The 27726-nt window shown below is 38.7% G+C and overlaps 1 protein-coding gene and 1 long non-coding RNA gene across 2 annotated transcripts in view; both read left to right on the forward strand.

Moving 5' to 3' along the window:
- LOC309498206 (GTPase IMAP family member 8-like) overlaps positions 1-26757 on the forward strand; it is a 30976-nt gene extending 4219 nt beyond the window's left edge. Inside the window, exons 2-5 of the mRNA XM_082168770.1 lie at positions 15078-15644; positions 15715-16317; positions 19985-21205; positions 22441-26757. Of these exons, the coding sequence (XP_082024896.1) occupies positions 15078-15644; positions 15715-16317; positions 19985-21205; positions 22441-23123 (3074 nt within the window). The 3' untranslated portion in view covers positions 23124-26757. The remainder of the gene's footprint in view (positions 1-15077; positions 15645-15714; positions 16318-19984; positions 21206-22440) is intronic.
- LOC309503446 overlaps positions 1-27726 on the forward strand; it is a 411057-nt gene that overhangs the window by 220483 nt on the left and 162848 nt on the right. The gene's annotated exons all lie outside the window — the stretch shown is intronic.

The following is a 27726-nucleotide window of genomic DNA, read 5'->3' on the forward strand; positions in this document are numbered from 1 at the left end:
TCGTTTTTAATGCATCTTTCTTTTTCACACTGTTCTAAGTATGAGTGCCATCATAAATTAATTAATTCTCATTTTAAGTACTAATTTAAATCTACATTTTAAATTTAAATCTAATTTTAAAAAGTACTATTTAAATCTATTTTAAGTACTAATGTAAAAATGCTTATGGTTCTATTATTTCCTTAGATCATCGATGAGAGTCAGTGTTGCAGTGGATAACTGCAGGGCCGGAGTGGGGCCACTTTTCAGCCCGGGAGTTTCAGGCCCAAGACCGGCCCACTTTTTCCATGGTGGAATTCCAAGTTAGCACTTTTTCTAAATTGAATAAATGAAGCAACAGTTCAGCTCATACTATTGTGTAGTAGTTTGTATTAATACCATGGGTTAACAAATAATGTAGCCCAAAGGTTAAATAAAAATTCACTTAGACTTTAAGAAGCAATTGCGACTTTATTTCACACAATTCTGACTTTATATTTCGCAATTCTGACTTTATAACACGCAATTGTGACTTTATATCACACAATTCTGACTCTATATTTTGCAGTTCTGACTTTATAAGCAATTGCGACTTTATTTCACGCAGTTCTGACTTTATATCTTGCAATTCTGACTTTATATTTTGCAATTCTGACTTTATAACACGCAATTGCGACTTTATATCACACAATTCTGACTCTATATCTTGCAGTTCTGACTTTATAACACACATGCGACTTTATTTCACACAATTCTGACTTTATATCTTGCGATTCTGACTTTATAAGAAGCAATTGCGACTTTATTTCACACAATTCTGACTTTATATCTCGCAATTCTGACTCTATATCTTGCAATTCTGACTCTATATCTCGCAATTCTGACTCTATATCTCGCAATTCTGACTTTATAACACGCAATTGCGACTTTATTTCACGCAATTCTGACTTTATATTTTGCAATTCTAAGAAATAATGACAGAATTGCGAGATGTAAACTCGCAATTGTGAGATGAAAAGGTCGCAATTATCTTTTAAAATGTTTTATTCTGTGGCGGAAACACAGCTTCCATACTTCCTGGCCTCTTCCTCACATCCATCCTCCCTGACGCGTACCGTTACTGTAGGGCCGGCCCAGCTATCGGTAGGCGCCGGGGGTGCCGCGGTAGCCTACCTGAGAAAACGTTTTGGAAAAGACGGGCTATGGACCCAACCAACTCTATAGGAGGGGAGGGGAGAACTCCCTCACATGGTACAACCCATGAAGAGGCTGCGCGCTGCGGTGTCAGAATGCGGAACGTGTGTAGCCTAATGTAACTAACGTGACATTGAAATGTGAAAAAAACAAACATTTTGTGAACATTTTCGGCCCAAAAGTGAAGCGGCCCACCGGGAATTCTCCCGATTCTCCCGATTACCCACTCCGGGCCTGGACAATGGCCACATGCCCCAGACCTGTGATGTAGACACACAATGGGAGGATCCACCTGTCTCTGACCACAACTACGCTCCAAAATCTCAACTCAACCTGAAGCCACCTACATCTGAAATGGGAACACAATGCGTTGAGCCAGTGCCATAGTACATAACTCTGCTGAGAAACGACCACCTTTGTCAGCTCTACACAGGGTCGACATTGATGCATTCCACTCAGTTGCCGAGCACCTTACCAGTTCACACACCAACAGCTTTCAGCTACACACTTGGTATCAGCTCCTGATGACTCTGATGAAGCTGCGTCTTAAAGGGTTAGTTCACCCAAAAATGAAAACTCTGTCAGTAATCACTCTCCCTCATGTTGTTCCAACCCCGTAAGACCTTCGTTCATCTTCGGAAACACAAATTAAGATATTTTTGATTAAATCTGAGAGCTGTCCTCCATTCTCACTCATCCATTTTATTATTTTTCTCAATTTGTGTTCCGAAGATGAACAAAGGTCTTACGGGGTTGGAACAACATGAGGGTGAGTAATTACTGGCAGAATTTTCATTTTTGGGTGAACTAACCCTTTAATTTATTGCAGGGTGATCTTGCTGAAAGGTTTGATGTTTATCAGTCCACTGTAAACGAGATTTCGCGTTGGCTTGACATCATGGAGAAGTGTTTCAGAGAGCAGTTTCCAAACACAACATGTAGAGCTGCACAATATATCAAAATATCGCAAATGTATATATCGCAATATGCATATTTTTTTGTAGCTTTAATAAGCTTTAATCAGTTTATATAATTCATACAGTGAAAAACTAAGCAGTGTTTTACTTTTACATTTGATTATTCAGTTTCTGTTGTTAAATAGACCTAATGTAGGATTAACCTGAACCCCGTGGTTTACACTGATGTAAATAACACATCTTATATACAGTAAAACACTGATGTTCACTTTCACAAGTTGAAGGGATGTTTTCTTGTTACAAAAAGAATGTGAAACACATATGTAGGTTATATAATTTTAAATCTAATTTAAGTTAATTTTCTATACTTTAAGCATTATCGTATCGCATATCGAATATCGCATTGTTTAATGAGTTATCGCCAGAGTTGTATAGTCCAGGGGTCAGAAAGTAGAAGTCCTGCCATAGTTTATTCCACCCATGAACTCAGTCAGCTGATTTCACTAATTAGTTCTCTCTCCTGTCTGAATTAGCAAATCCAGGTGATTGGAACAAAATACTGAGGAGGACTTTTACTTTCTGAACCTGGACTTTACACCTCTGACTACATGTCAGCCAAGAGTAAAGAAATAAACCAGAACTGGACCTTATCTGAGCCACAAAATCTGTGTATATTAAATATGGAGTCATTTCAGCCTTAATAAGTTAACAAGCAGAATCACTGAAGGAAAGAAGAGAACAGAAAAAGAGACGAGCAGAAACACCGAACCTACAACTGACTTCAGCCATAGCCAGAGTTGTATAGTCCAGGGGTCAGAAAGTAGAAGTCCTGCCATATGTTTATTCCACCCATGAACTCAGACAGCTGATTTCACTAATTAGTTCTATCTCCTGTCTGAATTAGCAAATCCAGGTGACTGGAACAAAATACTGAGGAGGACTTTTACTTTCTGAACCTGGACTTTACACCTCTGAAAAGAACAGAAAAAGAGACGAGCAGAAACACAAGAACTACAATTTACTTCAGCCACAGCCTTAGATGAAATCAACTGAAGAGAAAAGAAGACGTTAAATCTGTGAAGATCTCAGCAGAGGAGGATTAAACAACTCCACAAACAGCATTACCAGCTTCACTTATTACTAACCAGACTGACTTTATTTCTGTTAGAACTCCTTATTGAGATGTTTAATTTGAAGTTACCATAACAGTGATTAGCGTTTCCATTAGTTGGGCTCTTAACTCCTATGATAACAATTATATCTTTTGTCTTTTTTGACTGCTGTGACAGTGTGTTTGTCAAACACATTTGCAGCAGCAAAGAAAGCAAAATTTTATCAGGGCAGGTGATGTTGGTAACCTGTTAATGGCGTTGAAATCATAATGCCTGAATCACTGATGTAATTTGTATAATAAAATTGTTTTGTTCAATTAATATATTAATATCATAAACCCTGTGTTACTGCAGCATGAGATCAAGCAGAATTACACCTATCAGTTGAAATATTTTAACAAACATGATAATTTTTTTATTTTACCTATCATGTGACACACACTTATCAACAATCAGCGTATGTGTCTCAACAATGGTGACAATCAAAAATATTCAGATAAACTGATCAATTCTGAACATTACAATAAAGCTACTAAATGTCACTAAAAAAACAACAGCAAAAAATAAAAGCAAATATTTAGAATTAAACAAAATAATAGGACAATTCAGCTGCATAATTTATTCATGTTGCAATGCATGCTGGGAGTTTTGTACTATGCTGGTACCCAGCATGCATTGCAGCAAGGTATTTTTGATTGTCACCATTGTTGAGATTAATACGCTGATTGTTGATGTTTGTCATAGTAGAGTAACGTTTAGTGCTCAAGTTTATAAAAAATTTCTAACTGATTCTTATAGTACTGTTGTATCTCATGCTTCAGTAATACAGGGGTTTGTGTTTTGAAAAAAAAATGTGGATGTGTAAATAATATATTTCTGGATCTCATTCTGCAATAACTCAGGGTTTGTAATATAAAAAATTAATGGAACACAATTGTTAGATTTGAAAAGCATCAACAGATAATCATCATCACCTGATATCATTTCACTTTAGGTTTTTTTGCTGCTGCAAGTGTGTTCAACAAACACACTGTCACAACTGCCAGAAAACACAGAAGATATAGTCAGAGTTAAGACCCCAACTAATGGAAGCACTGATCACTGTTATGGTGACTTCAAATGAAACACATTAGAGTTAAACCTCTGTTAATTCTCAATAAAACTTGTGTAGACGTCTGACAGAAATAAAGTCAGTCTGGTTAGTAATAAGTGAAGCTGGTAATGCTGTTTGTGGAGTTGTTTAATCCTCCTCTGCTGAGATCTTCACAGATTTAATGTCTTCTTTTCTCTTCAGTTGATTTCATCTGAGGCTGTGGCTGAAGTCAGTTGTAGTTCTTGTGTTTCTGCTCGTCTCTTTTTCTGTTCTCTTCTTTCCTTCAGTGATTCTGCTTGTTAACAGGCTTATTAAGGCTGAAATGACTCTTTATTTAATATACACAGATTTTGTGGCTCAGATAAGGTCCAGTTCTGGTTTATTTCTTTACTCTTGGCTGACATGTAGTCAGAGGTGTAAAGTCCAGGTTCAGAAAGTAAAAGTCCTCCTCAGTATTTTGTTCCAATCACCTGGATTTGCTAATTCAGACAGGAGAGAGAACTAATTAGTGAAATCAGCTGACTGAGTTCATGGGTGGAATAAACTATGGCAGGACTTCTACTTTCTGACCCCTGGACTATACAACTCTGGTTATCGCATATCGCATTTTTCTTCAATATCGTGCACTTAATAACCTCGTCCAGGCGATGAAGTAATGGCAGACAGAGGCTTCACCATTACCGATCTCCTCTATGAAAGGAAGGTGAAACTTGTCCTCCTTGTGAATCTTGTAAAACAGATCCCAGATAGCAACATTGTTTCGGCCCGGATACGGCCCACATCTGGCACTTGTGGAATACGGATCTGGCCCACATGCAGCGTGGAATGACGGCCCTTGTGTGGCCCACTCCTGTTTGCCAGATCTGGGCCAGAAGCAGGCCATAGCAATGCCACATGTCAGCCAAGAGCAAAGAAATAAACCAGAACTGGACCTTATCTGAGCCACAAAATCTGTGTATATTAAATATGGAGTCATCTCAGCCTTAATAAGCCTGTTAACAAGCAGAATCACTGAAGGAAAGAAGAGAACAGAAAAAGAGACGAGCAGAAACACAAGAACTACAACTGACTTCAGCCACAGTCTTAGATGAAATCAACTGAAGAGAAAAGAAGACATTAAATCTGTGAAGATCTCAGCAGAGGAGGATTAAACAACTCCACAAACAGCATTACCAGCTTCACTTATTACTAACCAGACTGACTTTATTTCTGTCAGACGTCTACACAAGTTATTATTGAGATTTAACAGAGGTTTAACTCTAATGTGTTTCATTTAAAGTCACCATAACAGTGAATAGTGTTTCCATTAGTTGGGCTCTTAACTCTTATTATATCTTTTGTCTTTTTTGGCCGCTGTGACAGTGTGTTTGTCAAACACATTTGCAGCAGCAAAGAAAGCTAAAGTGAAATGAGTTCAGGTGATGATAGTTACCTGTTGATGATTTTATATTCATCATGAAATAACCTTTTTCACTGATGTTTTTGGAATCTAACAATTGTGTTGTTGCATTAATATTGTCACAACACAAACCCTGTGTTACTGCAGAATGAGATCCAGCAATATCATAACAAGATAAAATACTTTATCAAACATGAGCACAAAAAAGAAGTTTAATATGACACACACAGACATCAACAATCAGCGTATGAATCTCAACAATGGTGACAATCAAAAGTACTTTGCTGCAATGCATGCTGGGTACCAGCATAGTGCAAAATTCCCAGAATGCATTGCAACGTGAATAAATTATGCAGCTGAATTGTCCTATAATTTTGTTTGATTCTAAATATTTGCTTTTATCTTTTGCTGTTGTTTTTGTTGTGAATTAATAGCTTTTCAGTGATGTTCTGAATTTATCTCTTTATCTAAATATTTGTGATTGTCACCATTGTTGAGATTCATACGCTGATTGTTGATATCTGTGTGTGTCAGCATAAGCTAACCTTTAGATCTCTTGTTTGTTAAAAGCTTTAAACTGATTGTTATAATATTGCTAGATCTCATGCTGCAGTAACACAGGGTTTGTGATGTGACAATATTAATGGATCAACACAATTGTTAGAGTCCAAAATCATCAGTGAATCAGTCTATTTCATGATGATTATAAAATCATCAACAGGAAACCATCATCACCTGATCTCGGTTCACTTTAGCTTTCTTTGCTGCTGCAAATGTGTTAAACAAACACACTGTCACAGCGGCCAAAAAAAAAAAATTATACTAAGAGTTAAGAGCCCAACTAATGGAAACACTAGTCACTCTTATGGTGACTTTAAATGAAACACATTAGAGTTAAACCTCTGTTAAATCTCAATAAAAACTTCTGTAGACGTCTGACAGGAATAAAGTCAGTCTGGTTAGTAATAAGTGAAGCTGGTAATGCTGTTTGTGGAGTTGTTTAATCCTCCTCTGCTGAGATCTTCACAGATTTAATGTCTTCTTTTCTCTTCAGTTGATTTCATCTAAGGCTGTGGCTGAAGTCAGTTGTAGTTCTTGTGTTTCTGCTTGTCTCTTTTTCTGTTCTCTTCTTTCCTTCAGTGATTCTACTTGTTAACAGGCTTATTAAGGCTGAGATGACTCCATATTTAATATACACAGATTTTGTAGCTCAGATAAGGTCCAGTTCTGGTTTATTTCTTTGCTCTTGGCTGACATGTGGCATTGCTATGGCCTGCTTCTGGCCCAGATCTGGCAAACAGGAGTGGGCCACACAAGGGCCGTCATTCCACGCTGCATGTGGGCCAGATCCGCATTCCACAAGTGCCAGATGTGGGCCGGATCCGGGCCGAAACAATGTTGCTATCTGGGATGTTACCTGTTATGAATAGTTATTTTTATAAACCTTTACAATGTGAGCAGATGTTCCCTGTTATGAATAGTTGTTTTTATAAACCTTTACAATGACCAGATTTTCCCTGTTATGAAGTTTTTTTTTATAAACCTTTACAGTGTGACCAGATTTGACCTGTCAGTCATTTATTATAAAACAATATAATGTGAGCTCTGTAGATTCCCCTTAAAACTTACTAGAATTAAGTCTTCTAGTTAGAAGGAATAAGTCATGTCAAGTTTGCAAATGAATACCATCTTGGTTTATTGCTTATGAAATTTAAATTGGTTTGCTCTCTAATTAAATTCTTACTAGTAATAATACTATTATGACGAGTAACACTGGGAACATTTTAAGCTAAAATGTCTTGCCATGCTAGGATTGGTTTGGTTGACTGTGACGTCACTAACCCCGCCCACACAGATTTCTTCCTGCTTTGTTGAAGGAAATGACAAACTCGACATGCAGGTATCAATTTAACTTTAAAGACACTGTTTGTGGAGCGTAATGTAATATGTAAATACTATACACAGCACAAAATGACCATTTTAGATTAATTAGGAGTGTAATTGTAACTGTACAATGGTTGGTTTCACTTTCATATGGAACCATATGGTGTGTCTAGATTCTGTAAATTTTAAGTGCAAAATTTGCAATTGTATTGTTGCATACAATTGGCTAAACAAATTTCTCAAATGGCTCTTTTTTTTGTTGTTAAATCAAATATGCTAAGCAGAGTTGTATAGTCCAGGGGTCAGAAAGTAGAAGTCCTGCCATATGTTTATTCCACCCATGAACTCAGTCAGCTGATTTCTATCTCCTCGCTGAAAAACTGCTAATTAGCAAATCCAAATACATGTCAGCCAAGAGTAAAGAAATAAACCAGAACTGGACCTTATCTGAGCCACAAAATCTGTGTATATTAAATATGGAGTCATCTGAGCCTTAATAAGTCTGTTAACAAGCAGAATCACTGAAGGAAAGAAGAGAACCGAAAAAGAGATGAGCTGAATCACAAGAACTACAACTGACTACAGTCTTAAGCCCTATTCGCACGGGATTAGTATTATATGGGTACCTCGTGGGATTTAGAAATCACCCAATTTTAACAAACATGAGAACAATAATTGTTTATATAGTATGACACACACACTTATAAACAATCAGCGTATGTGTCTCAACAATGGTGACAATCAAAAATATTCAGATAAACTGATCAACTCTGAACATTACAAAAAAGCTACTAAATGTCACTACAAAAACAACAGCAAAAAATAAAAGCAAATATTTAGAATTAAAATTATAGGACAATTCAGCTGCATAATTTATTCACATTGCAATGCATGCTGGGAGTTTTGTACTATGCTGGTACCCAGCATGCTTTGCAGCAAGGTACTTTTGATTGTCACCATTGTTGAGATTAATACGCTGATTATTGATACTTGTCATAGTAGATTAACGTTTAGTGCTTAAGTTTATGAAATTCTTTTAACTGATTCATAATGAATAATACTATATTGACATTTATAATACTGCTAGATCTCATACTGCAGTAACTCAGGGTTTGTGATGTGAAAATTTTAATGGAACACAATTGTTAGATCTGAAAAGCATCAGTGCATATCATTTCACATGTTTGACAAACACACTGTCACAGCAACCAAATAAGACAAAATTTATAATAAGAGTTAAGAGCCCAACTAATGGAAGCACTAATCACTCTTATGGTGACTTCAAATGAAACACATTAGAGTTAAACCTCTGTTCATTCTCAATAAAAACTTTTGTAGACATCTGACAGAAATAAAGTCAGTCTGGTTAGTAATAAGTGAAGCTGGTAATGCTGTTTGTGGAGTTGTTTAATCCTCCTCTGCTGAGATCTTCACAGATTTAATGTCTTCTTTTATCTTCAGTTGATTTCATCTGAGGCTGTGGCTGAACTTGAAGTCAGTTGTAGTTCTTGTGTTTCTGCTCGTCTCTTTTTCTGTTCTCTTCTTTCCTTCAGTGATTCTGCTTGTTAACAGGCTTATTAAGGCTGAGATGACTCCATATTTAATATACACAGATTTTGTGGCTTAGATAAGGTCCAGTTCTGGTTTATTTCTTTACTCTTGGCTGACATGTAGTCAGAGGTGTAAAGTCCAGGTTCAGAAAGTAAAAGTCCTCCTCAGTATTTTGTTCCAATCACCTGGATTTGCTAATTCAGACAGGAGAGAGAACTAATTAGTGAAATCAGCTGACTGAGTTCATGGGTGGAATAAACTATGGCAGGACTTCTACTTTCTGACCCCTGGACTATACAACTCTGCAAATGGGACACCCTAAGGCAGGGGTGTCCAAACTCAGTCCTGGAGGGCCACTGTCCTGCAGAGTTTAGCTCCAACCCCAATTAAACACACCTGAACCAGATAATCAAGGTCTGATTATCTGGTTCAGGTGTGTTTAATTGGGGTTGGAGCTAAACTCTGCAGGACAGTGGCCCTCCAGGACTGAGTTTGGACACCCCTGCCCTAAGGTCTCATGGACCTAACGGACACTAGCCTTTGTAAGTCAACAAGACCGAAAGTGCATATGAAGTGTGCCATTTGGGACAGGGCCTTCATCTCTGCGCATAGACAGGCTGTCACTCAGCGCACAGTTACTTGTTACTGCCATTGGCAAGGTAGTGTCTGTCATTAATGAGATAATTAAGTGATTAATTAAGTGATGATTGGCCATTAATGGTGACACCTGATGATAACAAGCAGACTCACTGAAGGAAAGAGAAACAAGAACAGAAAAGAGAAATAAAAACTACTGACTTTGAACCATTATTGCACTTATTATTTTACCAGTTTGACTTTATTTCTGTCATACATCTACACACGGTCTTATTTAGATTTAACAGACGTTTAGATGGTAATGTTTTATGGAATGTTTCGTTTCATGTCACCATTATGGTGATCAGTGTTTGCTTTAGTTGAGCTCTTGACCTTTATTTTTGAACATTAGTATTTCTCTGACTGCTCCAGCTCTGTTTAAAAGTATCGTTAGCTAATGTTGAGTTCAGAAAAAAAGCCGTCATTGTCTGTGCATTACCTTCCACGTCGTGCACATATCCCTCGATCCTTTTGCTGTAACCTTTCAGCAAAACAGCTGGGGAATCTTGCAGTCGTTATTTGCCCATTTTTCAACATAATTCACTGTTAATTCCGGAAGAGATGAAACGGTAGTGTACCACCTAGTAGGGCTGGGCGATTTAAATCGCGATATTGTTATGCGCATCTCGTCAGTAAAGCCGGTTCCTTGATTAGTAGTAAATCACCATCACCTGCTTTCAGATGAAGCGGAATTTAGGGCTGATGAGATAATTAAGTGATTAATTTAGTGATGATTGAGCATTATTGAAGACACCTGATGTTAACAAGCAGAATCACTGAAGGAGAAAATCACAAATTGTAAGTTACCATTAAGGTGATGGGTGTTTGCTTTAGTTGGGCTCCAGACCATTATATGTTTACTTTAATATTTACTGTTGTTTGTCTGCTATTATTAATTTATAACAGTTAAATGAACAAAGTAAAACGTTATCTTATAGTGTTGGTTATGTTTTGACATAATCATGCTGTGATCTGAAAAATTAAACTTATTGAGGTAGTTTGGTTTAAATTGTTAGCAGCAGTTTTATGATTCTTCAGCCTGATTATCAGTACTTTAGCCTACTTATAATTCAAAATATTTAATAAACATTGTTCTGATCAAAAGACATTCAAACAAATTCATTTAAAACACAGACATCAATAATCAGCCTGTGAATCTCAACAATGGTGACAATAATAAAGCATGTTGCAGTGGCTGCCACCAATCACAACTCATTAATGGCTCCCATCATGCATTGCGGTATGAATATATTATGATCTGAATTGTCTATGTAATTTACTTTTCCTAATTGAATATTCTGCTCCTCGCCATTGTTGAGATGCATAGACTGAATCTTGACATCTGTGTGTGCCTAAAAGAATGATTTTTTTTTTTTAAACAACTTTTAAGAAATCCTTTATATTATATCAACAATTCTGGGCATTTATGCAGATTCGCAGTTATGTTGTAACCAATAACATAAATCGAAGTCAGAAAGAAGGATTTTAATGAGTTCAGTGATCAAGTTCAAATGATGATTGTTAACCAACACCATCAGATCACTTTTTTTTCTTTGTTCAACTGGCAGTTATAACTCAGATACAACAGCCAAACAAAATCTAAAGTTAATTATATATGGGTCAAGAGTCCAACTAAAGCAACCATTGATCGCCATAACGGTGGCTTACAATTTGAGATTTTCTCCTTCAGTGATTCTGCTTGTTAACATCAGGTGTCTTCAATAATGTTCAATCATCACTAAATTAATCACTTAATTATCTCATTAACTTAAACACTCTTGAGTGTGGACTCATACACTCCCAGGAGTGTTAATTTAACACTGGAGTTTTTGCTGTGTACAAAGAGCCGTAGTTAACTGACAAGCTGAGCCATATCGCATTAAATATCGCTGGCGGTACGTCCGCGATATTAATGCGATTTGGCTCAGCTTGTCAGTTAACTACGGCTCTTTGTAGTAAATGCCGCTCCATCTGAAAGCAGGTGATGGTGATTTACTACTAATCAAGGAACCGGCTTTACTGACGAGATGCGCATAACAATATCGCGATTTAAATCGCCCAGCCCTACCCCCTAGCCTCGTTTTGGTTTTCAAGATGGAGGCGCGGTGAATAAGGGGAATAGAGACCAGTGGCATTGATTCGAGGCATTGATTCAATGCATTGACCAGTGCCATTCAGTGCATGGAAGGAGGGCCGCTGTCTCCTTTCCAAAGCGATTGCGCTCCCGTGGCGTCTGTCGATGCTATGCAACCATGTGCTCTCCACAACGACGAGGAAGTTTCTGTAATGGATTTCCACCACCGAAAGACGTGTGCTGTAGCTCTGCTTCTCATCGCTTCCGGTATGAGTGTGCCTGCTGCGGGCCTACATTTGAAATAATTAACTTGAGCGCGCAAAAGCAGCGATATGTGAACAGTCCCTTAAATGTTAAAAGGATGATAAGACAAATATTTCGCTTTCCTTGGACACGGCAACCTTTTCCTGAATATGACTTGACCTCAACGACAGACGTAGAATCGCAAGCGCTCAATCCATCTCTCTCAATCACTGTCTAGGCTTGTTAATTGCAAATCCACAAAACCTCATTACCAATCACCATGATAAACACAGCCTTGTTATCATTATTAACTTTTTAACATTCAATTAGGGATGGGCGATATATCGCACAATATTGTTATGTGCATCTCGTCAGTAAAGCCGGTTCCCTTGATTAGTAGTAAATCGCCATCACCTGCTTTCAGATGGAGCGGTGTTAAATTAACACTCCTGGGGCTGGGAGTGTATATGAGTCCACACTCAAGAGTGTTAAAGTTAATGAGATAATTAAGTGATTAATTAAGTGACTATTGAGCATTATTGAAAATACCTGATGTTAACAAGCAGAATCACTGAAGGAGAAAATCACAAATTGTAAGTTACCATTAAGGTGATGGGTGTTTGCTTTAGTTGGGCTCTAGACCATTATATATTTACTTTAATTTTTACTGTTGTTTGTCTGCTGTTATTGATTTATAACAGTTAAATGAACAAAGTATAATGTGATCTGATAGTGTTGGTTATGTTTTGACATAATCATGCTGTGATCTGAAAAAGGAAACTTATTCAGATAGATTGGTTTAACTTGTTAGCAGCAGTTTTGTGATTCTTCAGCCTATGATTATCAGTACTTTACTTATAATTCAAAATATTTAATAAACATTGTTTTGATAAATAGATATTCAGATTACTTCATTTAAAACACAGACATCAATAATCAGCCTGTGAATCTCAACAATGGTGACAATAATAAAGCATGTTGCAGTGGCTGCCACCAATCACAACTCATTAATGGCTCCCATCATGCATTGCGGTATGAATATATTATGATCTGAATTGTCTATGTAATTTACTTTTCCTAATTGAATATTCTGCTCATCACCATTGTTGAGATGCATAGACTGAATCTTGACGTCTGTGTGTGCCTAAACAAATACATTTTTTTTAAAAACAACTTTTAAGAAATCCTTTATATTATATCAAAAATTCTGGGCATTTATGCAGATTCACAGTTATGCTGTAACCAACAACATAAATCGAAGTCAGAAAGAAGGATCTTAATGAGTTCAGTGATCAAGTTCAAATGATGAATGTTATAATATAACCAACATCATCAGACAACTCTTTTCTTTGTTCAACTGGCAGTTACAATTCAGATACAACAACCAAACAGAATCTAAAGTAAATATAATGGTCAAGAGCCCAACTAAAGCAAACACCCATCACCACAATGGTAACTTACAATCTGTGATTTTCTCCTTCAGTGATTCTGCTTGTTAACATCAGGTGTCTTCAATAATGTTCAATCATCACTAAATTAATCACTTAATTATCTCATTAACTTAAACACTCTTGAGCGTGGACTCATACACTCCCAGGAGTGTTAATTTAACACTGGAGTTTTTGCTGTGTACAAAGAGCCGTAGTTAACTGACAAGCTGAGCCATATCGCATTAATTATTGCTGCCGATACGTCCGCGATATTAATGCGATATGGCTCAGCTTGTCAGTTAACTACGGCTCTTTGTAGTAAATGCCACTCCATCTGAAAGCAGGTGATGGCGATTTACTACTAATCAAGGAACCGGCTTTACTGTGATGAGATGCGCATAACAATATCGTGCGATATATCGCCCATCCCTACATTCAATACACAAGCACGAAATTCAAAACAAGAAGGGTATAGCCTTATGAAAAAAGAAAACACGCAAATATCACGGTTGCTGTGGTTACTTGCATTCCTCTGTGCTCGACTTTGTAAGTAGCGCTGTACTACAATATTGCGGTTATCGCAACAGCCCTAAATGTGCGTCAGCAATGCTTGTTCCTTGTGTTTCTGCTTCTTCTTCGCATGCGTTTTGATCAGGAGATTCTGTACTCTTTCAGAAGATGTGTAATAGCTCCCCCTTCTGTTTAAGAGTGAAAACATATAATTCAACACGGATAATTCCTTCTATGGCAGGAAAAAAGTTAACTGGGAAGTTTCACTTAAAAGTGTCTAACTTACAGTAGAACAAATGCCTATACTTTATTGTACTTAAAAGTGACATATTGTGCCCCTTTCCACAAGATGTAATATAAATCTATGGTGTCCCCAGAATGTGTCTGTGAAACTTCAGCTCAAAATACCCCCAGATCATTTATTATAGCTTGTCAAATTTGCCCCTTTTTGGGTGTGAGCAAAAACGCTACGTTTTTGTGTGTGTCCCTTTAAATGCAAATGAGCTGCTGCTCCCTGGGCCTGTTCAGAAGAGGCTGATCCTTTACACAAGCTTCAGACACGCCAGCAATAACAAAACATGCAAATAGTTTCACTTATCCAGAATCTCAGAAATAACCAGTAGTGAGTGCAGCCTTACGGAGAGACTCAGGAAGAGAGACTCAACTTTTAGACACACCTGGACGTTTCTGAATGGTTAGTGGATACATTTATGTAGTTGTTGTGCAGTTACACATAATTATAGCAGCCAGAGGAAATTGTATACTTAAAAACCTGACTTTCATTTTCAACCAAAATATGACGTCTAACTGACGTTTGATTAGTTGGAGTCCAACGTTTTCCTGACGTCACATTGGCATACTGTTCCTGCTGGGAAGTCTTTATATAGATGAACACTGATTAACTTAAATTAAGATATGTGATTAATTTGGTCAGTTTTAGTCCCTCCAAAACACAAATGTGAAATTCAGACCTTGAAAGCAGATGCTGATGCTGATGTTTTCCAGTTTGGTAAAGATCTTGATGTCATAACACGTTGCTCATGTATGTGTTTCAGTGAGCGATATAAGGATTGTTCTGGTGGGGAAGAGTGTGTCAGAAAACAGTCGAGTGGGAAACTTCTTATTAGGACGAGCAGCGTTTGACAGTGAAGCTCCTCCAGATGTTGTAGAGAGAGTCGGAGGAAGACTGAAGGACAGACATGTGACCATCATCAGCAGTCCTCAGCTACTCCAGACAAACATCTCAGATCATCAGATAACACAGACCGTGAGAGAGTGTGTGTCTCTGTCTGATCCAGGACCTCATGTGATCGTTCTGCTCCTCAGACATGATCAGTGTTCAACAGAAGATCAAGAGTGTGTGGAGAAGGTGCTGGACTCTTTCTCTGAGGAGGTTTATCAACACACCATGGTTCTCACCACACAAGAGCCGACTGAAACCAATGACATCCTACAGAAAATCATTCAGAAATGCTGCAACAGACACTTCAGTCTTCAGAGAAGCAGCTCTTCTGATGATCTTCTGCAGACGTTTGAGGACATTGTGCAAATGAACGATCGACGGCACCTGGTTTGTGCTGAAGGTTCACAGTGTTTCACAATGAAGCAACAGGCCAAAAGATGTGAGTGTGATGATATTTGATGTTTATAGTGATAAATGAACAGTTTTTAAATGTCTTCCTCTTCTATCAGTTTCAGAAAGAGAGAAGCTGAATCTTGTTGTGTGTGGGAGCGATGGCACATTAAAATCCTCCATATCAGAGCTGATCCTGCAGCAGAAAGACAGAAGATCAGACGTGGAGCTTCATGGTCATGTGATCAGTCTGGTGGAGCTTCCAGCTCTGTTCAACACTCGGCTCTCAGAGGAGGAAGTGATGTGTCAGACTCTCCGCTGTGTGTCTCTCTGTGATCCTGGAGTTCATGTTTTCCTCCTCATTATTCCTGATCCACTCAATAATGAAGACAAAGCCGAAATGGAGGAGATCCAGAGGATCTTCAGCTCAAGAATCAACAAACACATCATGATCCTCATAATGCAGAATTCAGAGCATCAGACAGCAGAGCTCAATGAAGAAACACAGTCTGTCATTGAGAGTTTTGGAGGACGACATAATTTCTTTGGTCCCACCACACAAGTGTCCACATTGATGGAGAACGTTGAGAAGATGCTGGAAGAAAACAGAGGAGAGTTTTTCTCCACAGAGTCATTTCTGGAGGCACAGATGAAAAAACTGATGAAATATGAAGAGATGAAGAAGAAAATTCATTCACAAGAGACACTTTTATTGTCACAAGGTAATAACCAGAAAATCAGTTCAATTCTAAAACTACAGAGCTTTTAGTTAGGATGAATATTATAATTAATTAATCAATAATATGATAATCTTTAAAAATATATATATATATCTGATGTCTGGCCGAATCCACTTATACTGCTAATCTTACTGCTGTCAGTCTTATGTTTAGTTCTGATAAGTTTCAGTTTAGTTTAGTCTTTAGTCAGTACTATGTTCCAGTTTTGCATGTATTCTGTGTTCCCCAATTAGTTTCATTGGTTGTTAATTAGTTTCACACACCTGTTTCTGTTCAGTTGAGTATCTCTTCTTGTATATTTAAACCCTTAAGCCCAATATTTCTGTGTCGAGCGTACGCAGTAGGTACGGCGTAGCCTATGAATAATTGTGTACCCTTTGCCGTACCCTGGCACGCTCCCCTCCGAAAATGTAACTGCATGTCGCGATGATGCAGACCGGAAGATCTGTGATTTGTCGGCTTGGTAGCATCGTATTTCCTCCTACGCATTTCATGGGTTGTACTTACCATCTCCTCTGACGCCTTCTCTCGTTTCTGCATTTTGGTTTAAGTCATTTCAGTAAAAGTAACTGTTTTTTAACACTAACACAATCAGCTCCAATTCCAACATGATCCACTCAGTTTCAGTCGCCATTGTTTGTAGTAGCCTAAACTCAAAACAGCGGCAAACAAACTCAACACAGAGGCGCATAGAAACCCCATCACCTCCTAGCGTTTTGGCGGTATAAGTGCAGAGTATTACTGACAGAACACAGATGTATAAATGCTCACGACTGTGTCGGCTATGTGCGCAGCCTACGATGTGGGTTTCGGCGGACACTCGGTGCAGAAGTATAAAGTCTTGCATGTTTGGTTAGTGGTTATCATTCCTTTTCCTGTATTCTCCAGAGTGTCTGTTTTTTTAAAGAAATTATATTAATTAAATTCTCTGTAATCGCGGTTACTGGCCAGCATAGCGTAAGAAAACGCAAGACCTAGATTAGATTATTTGTGGGGTTTTTTTTGCTCTTTTGTTTCCCCACCATGGACTTTTCAGGCATACAACTGCTCTGCCTGGAGCAGGAGCAATAAAGCCTGGAGGACCATACCAAAGATTTTTTAGACCTGGCGTGCCTCACAAACTTTCCAGACCACACACTATGCACGTTTTTCAGAACCAGCCTGAACAAGTGCACAAAGGCATGTCTGCCTGGGGAATTTCGTAGCGTTTGTGGAGTGGGTGCTGGTAAACTATGGGTCCCCATTCCCAGCTCCAAGTCTCCTCTGTCCCAGCTGGTTCAGCCCAGCTCCAAGTCTTCTGTGTCTCCACTGGTCCCACCGAGCTCTAAGTCTCCTGTGTCTCTGAGGATCTTCCCCAGCCTCCATCTTCCACCTCCTCTTTCAATAACAGACAGTTCCTCAGCCATGCACCCACTGTTTCCCTTCAAGCCCTTGACGTCTCCTCTGTCGCCACTCTGCTGTGTGGATTTTCCTCAGGTCTGGTCTCCAGCTCTGCCTAGTCAAGAGGATCCCTTGACTCCTTCAGCTGTACCTGGGCCCATCGTCCTTATGGCTCCACCGACTCACTTGTCCCTCCAGCTCTACTTTGATCAGAGTTTGCTCTGCTTCCATCCCGATCTTCTGGGCCTTCAGCTGTGCTTTGTCCCTCCAAAATGGCTCCGTCAGGCTCCGCTTTTCTTCTGGCTCTGCCTTGTTCCTCAGTCCTACCGGCTCCGCCTCAGTCCTCTGGTGTCTGTATTAGTGTGTGGACTCACCTGTGTGGCATGGCGGGGTGTTTAGATTATGGCTGTAGGGTGAGCATGTGGAGAAACTTTCTTTTGACCATCACCATCTTCATCATCTTCTGTTAATGCTGTCTGAGGTATCTTTGCACGGCTTATGAAATGCATCTATTAAAGTAAGTGTTGGTTCTTTCTAAGCTTGTGAAATGGAACAATAAAGACATCCCATCATGTGCAATGGTTCAGCGTGACGCGTTTTCAGTATAAACCCACATGTCTTAGCTTGCTGCGGCGTTTGGATTGGTTTTTAAGTTTATATGCCGCAATACCCTGGCTCCACCTTGGTTGCTCATTGTTGTGGCTCCTCCTTGCTCTCTAGAGCCATCAATGTTGTGTGGTCTTATTTGCTCTCTGACTCCGCCTGGGTTTCCACTTTCTTCGGCTTTGCCTCCATCAGTTGTCCCCCTGCTTTTGTCAGCCAAGTCTCCACCATGCCCCATGATTTATGTTGTTGATTACAGCATAACTGTGATTCTGCATAAATATCCAGAATTTTAGATATAATACAAAGGATTTCTTAAAAGTTGTTTTGAAAAAATAATAAAAAACTTTTGTTTAGGCACACACAGACGTCAAGATTCAGTCTATGCATCTCAACAATGGTGACGAGCAGAATATTCAATTAGGAAAAGTAAATTACATAGACAATTCAGATCATAATTTATTCATACCGCAATGCATGAAGGGAGCCATTAATGAGTTGTTGTTGGTGGCAGCCACTGCAACATGCTTTATTATTGTCACCATTGTTGAGATTCACAGGCTGATTATTGATGTATGTGTTTCTAAATAAATTCATTTGAAAGTCTTTTGATCATAACAATGTTTATTAAATATTTTGGATTATATGAAAAATACTGATAATCGTAGGCTGAAGAATCACAAAGCTGCTGCTAACAAGATAAACCAATCTATCTCAATAAGTTTAGTTTTTCGGATCACAACATGATTATGTCAAAGCATAACCAACACCATCAGATCACATTGTCTCTTTGTTCATCTGACTGTTATAAATCAATTACAGCAGACAAGCTAAATTTAAAGTAAACATATAAGGGTCAAGAGCCCAACTAAAGCAAACACTGATCACAGCAATGGTGACTTACAATTTGTGATTTTTTCCTTCAGTGATTCTGCTTTTTAACATCAGGTGTCTTCAATAATGATCAATCATCACTAAATTAATCACTTAATTATCTCATTAACTTTAACACTCTTGAGTGTTAATTTAACACTCATATTTTAACACTTTACACTCTACAAGTGTGGTCTCATATGTACTCCCAGGAGTGTTAATTTAACACTGGAGTTTTTGCTGTGTGCCCTTCGCCCTGCACCCCATCTGCCCCAGGACCCCCACCCTCCCAGTTATTGTGCGAGGATGTGCCTTTCCGAAGGGGGGTATAATGTCAGGGTTATGTTTAGTTCTGTTTGGTTTCCTCTTCAGTCAGTACTATGTTCCCATTTTGCCTGTGTTCTTTGTTCCCTAGTTAGTTTTCTTGGTTGTTAATTAGTTTCACACACCTGTTCAGTTGATTACCTCTCTTTGTGTATTTAAGCCCTTAGTTCTCCCCAGTGTTGAGTCTTGCATTGATGTGGCATGTTTGGTTAGTGGTTATCATTACTTTTCCTGTATTCTCTTGAGTGTCAGTTTTTTAAAAGAAATTATATTAAATTCTACATTGTTGTGGTTACTGACCAGCATATTAACAGGCATGGGGTAAGTTGTGCCAACGCTTATTAAACGTTTTAAGTTATGGAACATGAAAAGGCACTACATTTTAGAGTCCTCTGATAATCTTGTCACTTGAATGAATGAAGACGGTTTCTTAAATTTCAGTATGATTTGTTCTGTTTTTAATTTTCAGTTTCATGTGAAAACCCAGATGAATTGAGGATTGTTCTGCTGGGAAAAACTGGAGTTGGAAAAAGTGCAACAGGAAACACAATCTTAGGAAGAAAAGCGTTTACAGCAGAAACATCTCAAGAGTCAGTGACTAAAGAGAGTCAGAGAGAAACATCTGACATCAACGGCCGACACGTTACTGTGATCGACACTCCAGGACTGTTTGATACTGAACTGACTAATGAAGAGATCCAGAGAGAAATCAGCAACTGCATCTCCATGATCCTGCCTGGACCACATGTGTTCATCATTGTGCTCAATTTAGGACAACGATTCACTCGAGAAGAAGCAACATCAGTGAAGATTATCCAAGAGACATTTGGTGAGAAATCTTTAATGTTCACCATGGTCCTCTTCACCAGAGGAGACGATCTGAAGGACAAAACCATTGAACAGTGTTTGGGAAAACCTGGATCTCCTCTGATGAACCTGATTGAAGCGTGTGGAAACAGATATCATGTGTTCAATAATAATCAGACTGGAGACCGAACACAGGTGTCTGATCTACTGGAGAAGATAGATGACATGGTGAAAGCAAACGGAGGGAGTTTCTACTCATGTAAGAGGTTCAGACAGATGGAGAGAGAAAAACAAGAACAACAGATGAAGATCCTGATGGACAGAGTCAGAGAAAGAGAAGAGGAGATGAACAAACTAGAAGAAGAGAAAGAGAGAATGAGAATGATGATGGTGGAAGAACAACAGAATCATGACAAAGAGAGAAAGAGAAGAGAAGAGGAACTCAAAAGAGAAATAATAGAACAAGAGAAACATCAGAGAGAAATACGAGACGAGATGAGACGAGAACGAGAGGCATTTAAACATGAAATAGAGGAAATGAGACAAGAAAAGGAAAAAATTAAAACCGAAAAAGACCAAATTCAGATGGAAATAGACACACTGGTGAACAGAATAGAAAATGAAAGACAGAATCATGACAAAGAGAGAAAGAAAAGAGAAGAAGAGTTTAATGCAAGAGTAGAACAATATAAAACACTAATAAAAGAGAGAGAAGAAAAGGAGAGTGAAATGCTTGAGCAGATGAAACTGGAACGAATGCAGTGGGAAAAAGAAAAACAAGATGAGAGACAGAAAAGAGAAGAAGAGAAGAAAAAAGAAGAACAAGAAAAACTGAAATCTGAACATCACCAGAAACAAAGTCCAGTTACTGATCACACAGAGAGTAAGTTGAACTTCATAACTCAATGTAAAACATTCTGTGAAATATAAATATGTTTGTTTTCAGTGTTTAAATATTTCTGCTCTGATTCTGACTTTACAATCATCATTATAGTGTGATGCACTTTTCTGCGTCTGTAAGCTTGACACGAAACCAAAATCTGTAGCTTAAACTTAAAGATACAGACAAAAATCAACATTCAAAAATGAATGTATGATGATCTGTAACACTGGGTCTCATTCACTAACAAATGTGCGTGAACAAATCATGATTCTTCAGTCAATTTTGTTTTAAAAAGGGTTTTGGTCAGGTGTAGTTTTGACATGTTATGTTGTAGCCTGATACATCTTTTCTCTGATAGCTTCACACTCTTTGCAAAGTATGTTGATTGTTTCATGTAGTTTATAGTATAAAATGTATATTAAAAAACAAACGCGTAATGTTAGAAACACAGGACATTTGCATAGATTAATTTTTTCTCACTATGTGGAAATGACTGAAATCAAATATTTTAAAGTGTCTGTGTTATGTGCTGAATATGTGAATTTTCAAAGCTTTTTTTGGCTGCATTATAATGATTTCCTATTTCAGAATATGATCAAAGATAGTATATGTGGGCATGTTTAGAGAATCAATTTAACTATAGAAAATATAACATTTTAACTTGCTTGAATAAATTTTGCTGAACGAAATTCAAAACATCGAATCAATAAAATGATCTGATCTTCCCATAACTGAACACAGCTGAAGAAGAAAACATGACAATTAATAAATTCATTAATGACACTGAATCACTGAAGAAACTCATTCAGAAATATGATTTGAGATACCATGTGTTCAACAACAAGACAATAGGACCTCATGATCAAGTGACACTTCTGAAAGTTTTATAGAGGATCTGAAAGTCTAAAAAGCTTTTTTTGATTTGTAGGGAATGTGAACATTAAATAGCCATTAAGGAATTAGGCTTCATTCTTTGAAAATATTAAATATGTCATTAAATCTTTCCACATTAGCAGTGAAAGATAACTTAAAAACGTCGATATTAATAAAAAAATAGCTTAAAACATGTCAATTTGTATTGCTTTATCACTGGTTTAGCAGTGATACTGTCTGATTAATCTGGATACTGAATTGGTATTTACTATATGTTACTGTAACTGTATTTTATTAGTGCAGTAAAGTACATGTTGTAGTAACATAAGTGATTGTGTGATATGTTTTCTTTTTTTATACAGTGTCAATAATACAAAGAATCCTCACGAACATCAAAGACACTCCAGTCTCCGCTCTCTCATCCAGACGGATTGTTCTTCTGGGCAGTGGTGGAGTTGGGAAGAGTGCAGCTGGAAACACAGTACTGGGACAGAGAGAGTTCAGATCTGAGATCAGTGTGATGCCAGTAACCAGTGAATGTTCAGTGAAACACGCCACTGTTTCAGGCAGATCTGTGTCTGTAGTTGATACTCCTGAATTCTATCACAGACAGATGAGACGTGAAGAGTTAATGACAGAGATAGCCAGAAGTGTTTATTTATCCAGTCCTGGACCTCACGCTTTTCTCATTGTGTTCAGTGTCAGATTTGGAGGGGATGAACAGATTATTAAGAAGATTGAGATGTTGTTTGGTGAAGAAGTGTTAAAATACTCCATCATTCTCTTCACTCATGGAGATCTGCTGAGAGGAGAGGCCATAGAGACACACATTCAGGAGAGCTCAGCTTTAAGAGATCTAGTTGATCAGTGTGGAGGCAGATATCACGTCTTCAACAATAGAGACATGAGAAACAGAGATCAGGTGAATGATCTACTGAAGAAGATTGACACAATGGTAGAGCAGAATGGAGGAGGACACTACAGTAATCAGATGCTTGAAGATGATGAGAGATGTAGACAAAGGCAGATCTGTGTCTGTAGTTGATACTCCTGGGTTCTTTGACACACAGATGAGACCTGAAGAGTTAGTGACAGAGATAGCCAGAAGTGTAAATTTAGACGCACCCTAGCGGCAGCAACATTTATTTTGCAGCCAGGGTAGTCTAGCAACTCTCCGTTGGCTTTCAAGCTAAAAAAAAAAAAAAACTCATGTCAGGCCAATCACATCGTGTAGAGCCAGCCCTGATTGGCTGCTTGAATCTCAATTTAAAAGAACGTCCAGTTTGCGGTCTTTCTTTCTTTTGGCCATTGGTGGAAAAGAAGTCATAGCACGGTTACTCATGGTTCAGGGCTTTCAACTGAGGAGGTCCTTCAGAAAATATCAGAAGCAGGCATACAGTGAGGAAAATAAGTATTTGAACACCCTGCTATTTTGCAAGTTCTCCCACTTAGAAATCATGGAGGGGTCTGAAATTGTCATCGTAGGTGCATGTCCACTGTGAGAGACATAATCTAAAAAAAAAAATCCAGAAATCACAATGTATGATTTTTTAACTATTTATTTGTATGATACAGCTGCAAATAAGTATTTGAACACCTGAGAAAATCAATGTTAATATTTGGTACAGTAGCCTTTGTTTGCAATTACAGAGGTCAAACGTTTCCTGTAGTTTTTCACCAGGTTTGCACACACTGCAGGAGGGATTTTGGCCCACTCCTCCACACAGATCTTCTCTAGATCAGTCAGGTTTCTGGGCTGTCGCTGAGAAACACGGAGTTTGAGCTCCCTCCAAAGATTCTCTATTGGGTTTAGGTCTGGAGACTGGCTAGGCCACGCCAGAACCTTGATATGCTTCTTACAGAGCCACTCCTTGGTTATCCTGGCTGTGTGCTTCGGGTCATTGTCATGTTGGAAGACCCAGCCTCGACCCATCTTCAATGCTCTAACTGAGGGAAGGACGTTGTTCCCCAAAATCTCGCAATACATGGCCCCGGTCATCCTCTCCTTAATACAGTGCAGTCGCCCTGTCCCATGTGCAGAAAAACACCCCAAAGCATGATGCTACCACCCCCATGCTTCACATTAGGGATGGTGTTCTTGGGATGGTACTCATCATTCTTCTTCCTCCAAACACGTTTAGTGGAATCATGACCAAAAAGTTCTATTTTGGTCTCATCTGACCACATGACTTTCTCCCATGACTCCTCTGGATCATCCAAATGGTCATTGGCAAACTTAAGACGGGCCTTGACATGTGCTGGTTTAAGCAGGGGAACCTTCCGTGCCATGCATGATTTCAAACCATGACGTCTTAGTGTATTACCAACAGTAACCTTGGAAACGGTGGTCCCAGCTCTTTTCAGGTCATTGACCAGCTCCTCCCGTGTAGTTCTAGGCTGATTTCTCACCTTTCTTAGGATCATTGAGACCCCACGAGGTGAGATCTTGCATGGAGCCCCAGTCCGAGGGAGATTGACAGTCATGTTTAGCTTCTTCCATTTTCTAATGATTGCTCCAACAGTGGACCTTTTTTCACCAAGCTGCTTGGCAATTTCCCCGTAGCCCTTTCCAGCCTTGTGGAGGTGTACAATTTTGTCTCTAGTGTCTTTGGACAGCTCTTTGGTCTTGGCCATGTTAGTAGTTGGATTCTTACTTATTGTATGGGGTGGACAGGTGTCTTTATGCAGCTAACGACCTCAAACAGGTGCATCTAATATAGGATAATAAATGGAGTGGAGGTGGACATTTTAAAGGCAGACTAAGGCCTTGTCCACACGGACACGGGTATTTTTATAACCGTGACTTTTTTTACGCGGTTCGGCCGTTCATCCACACGGAAACGCAGTATCAGGTCACTGAAACCGAACATTTTTGAAAACCCCTGCCAGGGTGAGGATTTTCAGAAACGCTGGTTGCAGTGTTGTCGTGTAGACAGTAAAACCGGGTTTTTTGCTTCTGATTCAGGCTTCTGATTGAAGCCTGATTGAAAGCGTGTTTTTTGCGTTTTCATGTAGGCGGAGATTTCTTTTAAACCGAGCATGTGTGGACGGGATTTTTTTTTAAACGCAGGAACAAAAACTCCGGTTATAAAAATACCCGTGTCCGTGTGGACTAGGCCTAACAGGTCTTTGAGGGTCAGAATTCTAGCTGATAGACAGGCGTTCAAATACTTATTTGCAGCTGTATCATACAAATAAATAATATATTGTGATTTCTGGATTTTTTTTTTAGATTACATGCACATAGATTACATTTAGTGGACATGCACCTACGATGACAATTTCAGACCCCTCCATGATTTCCAAGTGGGAGAACTTGCAAAATAGCAGGGTATTCAAATACTTATTTTCCTCACTGTACATTGATATTTTGATTCTCCTGTCTGGGTTTATTTTGTGATTGGTTGACTGTACATCTTTTGTTTTCTTTGTTACCCTTGATCTTTGTTGCCTCTTGAATAATCTGCCTTGCTTATGACCTTTGCCTATCTGATATTGATACTGTACTATTTCCTTGAAGTTTGAAGAATGTTTGTGACTCCTGAGTTTCTTCTTTTAGTATTACACAGCAAAATCCCCAGTGTTAAATTAACACTGCTCAGTGTTTATACGAGTCCACACTCAGAGTGTTATTAGTAACACTGAAGCAGTGTTAAAGTTAATGAGATAATTAAGTGATTAATTGAGTGATGATTGAGCATTAATGAAGACACCTGATGTTAACAAGGAGAATCACTGAAGGAGAAAATTAATGTAAAATTTAAATCAGTGTTTAGTTTAGTTGGGCTCTTGACCCTTGACTTTTTAACAGCCAGATGAACAAAGAGAAAAGGGGATCTGATGTTGTTGGTTGTGTTTTAACATAATCATAAGTTGGTCTGAACCACTGAACTCATTGAGAGCATAATTTCTGAGTTAAGTTTACCGTATGGATTATAGCAGCACTGTCCTCGTAGAGCATGCCATTTTAGCCTTTTCAATGAAATCCAAATGATCAAATAAATAAAACAAAAACATCTTCTCAAAAATTATTTTATGTAGGTACACACAGACATCAACTCTGAACATAAGCTCATTATTTATTCATGCAGCAATGCATGATGGGAGCCATGAATGAGTTTTGATTGGTGGCACCCAGAATGCACTGCAACATGCTTTATTATTGTCACCATTGTTGAGATTCACAGGATGATTATTGATGTCTGTATTTGAAAAATGTGAACAACTTGTAAGAAATTATTTGGATAACATTGTAATAGTTAAAAATATTATGCTTTCTAGGCCAGTGCTGCTATAATTAACAAAAGTAAATCTAACTCAGAAATTGGGCTCTGTAAGAGTCCGGTGATTCAGGTCAAATGATTATGTTAAAATACAACCAACAGCACCTTTACTACTTGTTCGTCTGGCTGTAATAACTCAGGAATAGCAGTCAAACAAAATCTAAAGTTAATGATTTAAGGGTCAGCAGCTCAACTAAAACACACACTGATCACCATAATGGTAACATACCAATTACGGTTTTCTCCTTCAGTGATTCTGCTTGTTAATAGCAGGTGCCTTCAATAATGCTCTATCATCACTAAATTAATCACCTAATTATCTCATTAACTTTAACACTGCTTCAGTGTTACTTATTACACTCTGAGTGTGGACTCATATAAACACTGAGAGTGTTAATTTAAGGGCGCTTTCACACTGGCAGTTTAGTGCGGACCGGGGCACGGTTCGCATGAAAAATCGCTAATGTGAACGCTGTCATCGGACCCGGGTGCGCACTAGAGTACCGAACCCGAGACTACCTGGAGGAGGTGGTCTGAGCTCGGTTGCTCCCGAACCGTGGCGCGGTTCGCGTTAATGTGCAAGCAACACGGACTCGGGTGCGCGCTTGTTCAGGAAGTATAGTATCCCGCGCATGCGTATCACTGTCGATATCATTGTTTGATTGCGTTTGCGATGACGTAAGATCACTGCAAACGCACCTGGGTTCGATACAACTAATTGAGTGTGAAACCAGACCAACGCTGCGGGAGGCGCCGGGAACTAGCGCACTCGGGTTCGGACCGCAGCAAACGAACCCAGTGGAAAAACGCCCTAAGACTGGGGATTTTGCTGTAGTTGTACCTGATGACAAGCTGTAAGACCCCTAAGGAAGCGTGGGACATGCTAAAAGGTCATTTTGAGAGAGACACTCTTGCAAACAAGCTATTTCTGAAGAAAAAATACTTAAGATGTGAAATTAAGGAAGGAGAAAACATAACTGAACATTTGAAACGAATGAGGGAGTTAACTGTCCAGCCAGAGGCAATACGTGCGGTGATTGAAGTGGAGGACCAGATTGTAACACTACTGGGTATCTTGCCACCAAGCACTGGAAACTAAGTTGGACATTTTAATGCTGTAGTTTGTTCAGCAAGCATTAATAAATGAAGAACAAAAGTGAGTGTCTGCTGATGGTAACTATGGCGGTGCTATGTCCAGTGGTGCTGCGTCCGGTGGCACGTCAGCGATGTCAAAACTAGTTCCTAGTGATATGCAGGCTAACACCAAGGCATTGAGAGAAAATGAATTATCAGAATCTGATAAAAACAGCAGCTCTTTGGAGAGTTTTTGGAGGCCAAAACAAATATATGAATAAATAATACAAA

The sequence above is a fragment of the Leuciscus leuciscus genome (assembly GCF_965113295.1).
Source record: "Leuciscus leuciscus genome assembly, chromosome: 1".
NCBI classification, from domain to species: domain Eukaryota; kingdom Metazoa; phylum Chordata; class Actinopteri; order Cypriniformes; family Leuciscidae; genus Leuciscus; species Leuciscus leuciscus.